This window comes from Rhipicephalus sanguineus, chromosome 10 (assembly GCF_013339695.2).
Source record: "Rhipicephalus sanguineus isolate Rsan-2018 chromosome 10, BIME_Rsan_1.4, whole genome shotgun sequence".
NCBI classification, from domain to species: Eukaryota; Metazoa; Arthropoda; class Arachnida; order Ixodida; family Ixodidae; genus Rhipicephalus; species Rhipicephalus sanguineus.
In genome coordinates this window covers 32,699,390-32,704,787 of record NC_051185.1, presented here as the reverse complement: position 1 = coordinate 32,704,787, position 5,398 = coordinate 32,699,390, and the positions used below count along the sequence as shown (strand labels likewise).

The window sequence follows — 5,398 nt, the reverse complement described above, 5'->3', positions numbered from 1 at the left end:
TTCCCGCCTTGTCGTGCACCCTTCCTCGTCCTTCTTTATTGGGCCTTTCGTTTAAAGTATGGATTACCAGCATGCCCAATATTTAGTTGTTTCAAACGCAACGCTGCAACTAAAAATTAGCTGACTGTGTAATTTTCTGAAAGACATAAAGTACGCAAAATTAAAAGCAGCCGAACGGTTCTAAGAGCTCCCTGAGAATCACTAGTATTTTTCAAATGCAAAGCGGTGTTCCCACGTTCACAATCGAACATTTAGTAAATATTACGTCGTTGTCTCTGGTGCACAAAACAGAATGACATTTTTTCAAAGTAAGCATCTGCGGCACGCCCAACTTAAAAGACGGTCGACTTGAGCGCCCAAATGCTGGATGCCTGAACCCTTGCAACTTGGAACTGGTGACAGCGATGGGCTCGAATTAGGCATTCGGTTAGCCAGGGTAGTCAAAGTTCACCACAACATTGTCGCGCTCGCGAATCCATTTCGTGGCTATCCACTTGTTTCCCCACAGAACGGGACAACCCACGTGTGTCGTGAGATTCTCCACAGCTTTCCTCTGGTGCCAGAAAGAAAAGTGTACGGGCCCGTCGTTACCCGAGTACGGCGCCAGGTCGTACCAGAAGAGGGCCGAACGTCGCCGTGGTTTCATGGCCAGCTGCAGATGGACGAACGCAGTGGCACCCCCTAGCGAGACGTCGGTCAGGTAGAGTAGCATGGTGGCTACGCGGTTGCCGTCCCTCGCGTCCCACTCGTCCGGGATCTGCTCGAAGGTGTTGGCGTCGTCGTGCGGCGTGTAGTGTCCACCGAGTCCGTAGTTTGCCACCTGGTAAGGCTCGGAAGATTCCAAGGACAGGCCCGAGGCCAAGCTAATGCGACGACCCAGTGAACTCAGAAAAGGATGCTCAGTATCCCATAGCCAGGACACCTGCGTTGGAAACGAAACACGTAAAGCTGTTGACTATCGTTCTTGCTAGTTTTACTCGCCGCAGTAGCTCAGCGCTTAAGGCGTGGCGCTGCTGAGCTCGAAGGCTCGGGTTCGATTGCCAGCCATGGAGGCCGCACCCTCTACATTGTTCCTCGTAATCATATTGCAGTTTCTGTATAGAAAACTCCACCAATTATAACTCTCTAATGTTGTCACATCGGAACACATTTTCAGTTCGGAATTGTACTTCAGCAATATGTCGAACTTCACGTTAGATTTCTGGCAATGTTGCAATAAGCTTAAACATCTTCAATGAATGCATGTCTGGCTCTCGAATTCTTTGTCCATATATATCTCAATATTAAAACACATAAGCAGTTGCGGCCACATCTCACTTCACGGAATATTGTTAGGTTTTCACAGACTATTCCAATCGTTTCGCATCATCTCTATTATGCATGTGGCCTTTTCTAAAAAAACGGGAGTTGCATGCTGCTCTGCAAAGCTGGGCGCCATGCGTACTTCATAATAAACCCGATATTCAACTCAGCTGGAAGTTCCATACGCATAGTTACTCTAATATAATTCTGATTGCCCTAGTGCGTATTGCTTTATCGTCTGTGCTACCGTGGGCGTGTCCACAAATACTAGTGACAATGCAATTATGTTACGTCTCTAAGGTGCCGTTTGATAGGGAAGTACATATTTTGCGCATCCAAAGAATCAGTTATCGAACAAGTGTTCTGTATAGTGGCCAAGAAGAGGGATACGACTTCAGGTTCCAATATTTAACCTCTGAGGTGGACAATCTCTATCTGAGAGCTTGAATGACGCTAGGAATGCTAAAAAGCAGGATTGCCTTTAATTGCCTTTAACCAGAGGACAGTAAATGCCAGCGACGAGATGCTGACAGGTTTCCGAAAAAGATGACCGCCAAGTAGCAGCAGGGAAGTAAACAACTGTCTGTAATGCTAAATTTTCTGTGAAAAAGTTCCCCGGACGCTCACAATCAGTTCAGAGAGGAAGAAACCGCTGATGTTTGTTGTTGTTCTTTTTTTCTTAATGCGTGCGTAAGTAAACACACCAAAGTGACAAGTGCAAAGATGCAGAATTGTGTAGTGTTAGACCTCTTTCAGCCATTTTCACAGCGCCGGTGCCTTTCTTCATTTCCTACACACTTTCCTATAGCTACTACGAGAAGTGCAGAAACAAAAATCAGGGTCAAGGTCTGCTGTCGTAGTAAATATACGTATTTAAAGAAACCCTTAGCACTCATCTTTTATTTCGCGAAATTGCGACAGCGAAGTGTAGCAATTTATTAAATTCACCGCATACTTCTAATACCATTAGTAAGAAACAGATACTGCAGGGTAGCGTTACATTTCTTAGTCATTCTATCATTCCCGTACTAACGTATTCATAAGCACATGCGATTTATACCTAGTAATGTTCTATGGTTTTACGTGCCAAAAACACAATACGATTAGGAGCCACGCCGTTGTGGATTCTCGGCATAATTTAGACCGCCTGGAGTTCGCTGACGTACACGGACATAGCACAGTACACTAGTCTAAGGGATTTCTCCTCCATCAAAATTTTATTGCCGTGGCCGGGATCGAATATGTCTTCCAGGGAAGCAGCCGATCAAAGTAAACACTAAGCCGCCTGAGTCGCATCTTGCAAAGTTGAATATATCTCAGTTGCGTATTCTGCGCTGAGTTTTGGAAGTACCCCAATGATAAACTACAATACAAAATAGCTATATAAACCCAGGGCCGGCCAAGTTGAATAAGTGTATTTCATAAAAGTGTTATGAACAACAGCAGAAATGTTGGTTCTTTACAGTATTGCACTATGCCTACCTTGCTTCAAACAACATATGTATTCCAGCTGTACCTGTAACTGCATCAACATTCCATCTACATATTATGGTGGATGTTTATGTCAGCATTGTGCCATATATTAAGCTTGTAGATAAACCAGTCCTAATTAGGGCACATCTATGTAAAATTCTCGCAGAGGCTATTGGAGTGAGCCCGAAATTCTCATGTGTCCTTAAGAAGGCTGTGCTTCAATTTAAGCATTGTTCAATCGTGCTTTATTTGCTATTTGACTTTACTAATGCACTTGCACGCATCATGCATTAGTTTGAGCTATTTCTTAACCATATTGCTGCAAAAAATATTTGTTGGCGTAGCGAATCTGCGCTAAAGGCTTACATTATCTGTCTGACCTAAGTTGCTGTGTTGCATTGCCATGGATGGACCAATAACCAGCCTATTTGACAAGAGCCGAAGTGCTCTTCCAGCAGCCATTTGTGACAAATTGTATTACACGCATCACCCATTCTTTCATAACGAACGGCACTCAGTTCAGAACAGACAGTTCAGAACAGAACGCATCGTAGCGACAGCGACATCGACGTCACCAACAGGATGACAAGAATAGGTGATACCTCGAGTTTATCATCTGCCTTATAACCCACACTAACCTAGAACAAGCGATAAGCAGCGTAGCTTTGACGGACTCACACTTTCTAAGAGAACTACGATACAAGGCAACTCTGCGTACTGACAAACCTTGATGGATTAGCCGCCTCTGTTTAACGTAAAGTAAGCTAAGGTAAGGAAACTCGAACAAATGATTAACAGCGCAGCCTCGAAGGAAGATCAATTAAGTCCAAACTTTCAAATTGATTTTTGCATGGCCATACGGGCTGAAAATAATAATACTGAGCTAAGAATCATTATTCAGCACTTTCACCGTATATAAGTTGCATGGTCTTCTTAAAGATCCAACCAGAGTCGTGAGTGCTAAATATTGCTCATCTGGGAGCAATAAAGTATAGTACAAGAATTGGTACCTTGCTGATGCGCTTGTAGCTGGTGATTCCCGATGGAGTTTCCCAGTCGTAAATGGCTCCTCTCTCCAAACCCGTATGCCCAGCGTCCTGAATGTAGGCCACTTCATACGGAGTGAGGAAGTCAACAAATACCACGATGCGGGGCGTTAGGGACAGCACTTCCAACTTGAGCGGCGCCAGTATTAACCGCGGGTCTCCGTAGCCAGTCCACAAGACACAACTGAGTTCGGCCGTATTCGTTCTCAAGTCGCCTTTTTCCGCGCACACCGACTTGTATTCGTCCACGTCGGTCTCCGGCGGAGAAGGATACAGGTTCTGGTGCTTTGGTTTCAGCGCCGCGCGCCTCGCATCGTTGGCCTGAAGCCACCAGAGTCCCAACTCAAGGTTACGAAGGCTAGCCTGCGCGTACAGTCCCGCGGCGAGCGCTTGTTCAGACCAGGCTGTTGTGTTGCCGTGCGTCGCGTTTCTGTAGCAGCCTCTTGCGATTAGACTGAGGTCATGCGGCGAAACAGACGGTAGCTGACGAGAAATCATGGCCACGATCCGCGCGACTGAAACCTCGTAGACTCGCTGTAGTTTGCAGAAACCATCGGCGACCCCTCTGATGTCGCTGTCAGCAGGCCACCACTCACGCGAAGAAGGTGCTGCGAAGGCCGTCAACAGTGGCTCCAAAGACACGTCGCCATATGCCGTTGAACCGAGGTCTGAATGCGAGTCGTACAGTAGGCACGCGTAGATGAACTTGCCCAACACCGTGTCGGAAGCGATGCGAGGGCGATCAGTCAAACTCCTCCGGTGCTGCGCTGCGGCTCGGTCCAAGCGGGTCTCTTCTAGAAACAAAAAGTAATGGGCGTCTTCCAAGTTGAGAGCCTCGGTGGCCATCGATTCTTGCATGTCGTGGGTAGAGGTGAACAAGTCACAAGAGCATGGTTGTGGATAAAACAGCCAGCACAGAAAAATGACACCACTCCACAATGGATACATCTTCTTCTTCGTCGGCTTCGACTGTTCATTGTGATTCTTCACGTAAAAGCTTTCGGAAGCCAACAAAAATGGTCGTTCTCGATTTAGCGACCAATGTGTGTGCGTGTATATGAGCGTGTGTGCCACAGAGAGAGAGAGAGAGACAGAGAGAGAGGAAATTTTACTTGAAACAGGATGAGTGATCATGCTTGTAGGGTGCAACACTCAATTCCTTCAGCAAACTATGAAAGCCTAGCGCACCGGCGCGTTCGAGCAGTTCCAGGCTGTGAGGTCCATACATAAAAAATTGAAAACTTACAGTAGCAAGAATTCTCCAGTCATACGAGTTGGAGAACCTTTCACGCATGGCGTGTACCAGAATCAGAACACAACATTTCGTATCGCGGTGGTCAGCTGATTTGGGCGTCGCCTTTCGGCGGGCAAACAAACCTATAAGTATCATTTTCATGCCGTTTACGTTGCAGAGGACTGTAGGGTGCACAAGACTGCAAATAAAAATCTTCAAATAAAAAGTTGAAACAATTTGCAGCGACAAGTTCCCAGCGAGTGTCGCTGCAATTGCATAATGGTTGGTTAAATCTGCCAAACCATCACAAAAGGCCAAGCTATAGTTTCATCATCATCATCAT

At 46.2% G+C, this 5,398-nt stretch overlaps 1 protein-coding gene across 1 annotated transcript; it reads right to left on the bottom strand.

Annotated features, from left to right (window-relative positions):
- Positions 1 to 427: 427 nt before the first annotated feature.
- On the bottom strand, positions 428 to 4,679 carry LOC119406317 (prolyl 4-hydroxylase subunit alpha-1). The gene is made up of 2 exons (XM_037673054.1): positions 3,786 to 4,679; positions 428 to 922 (listed from the first exon to the last, which is right to left on the bottom strand). Exons 1-2 carry the CDS (start codon positions 4,677 to 4,679, stop codon positions 428 to 430), a joined length of 1,389 nt encoding a protein of 462 aa, XP_037528982.1.
- Positions 4,680 to 5,398: the final 719 nt, after the last annotated feature.

Bases quoted from the DNA above. Each gene is read 5' to 3' on its own strand.
- LOC119406317 (XM_037673054.1), bottom strand. From the start codon at position 4,679: ATGCAAGAATCGATGGCCACCGAGGCTCTCAACTTGGAAGACGCCCAT. The intron at 923-3,785 runs GTACCAATTCTT...TTTCCAACGCAG, and splicing joins GCTACAAGCGCATCAGCAAG to GTGTCCTGGCTATGGGATAC.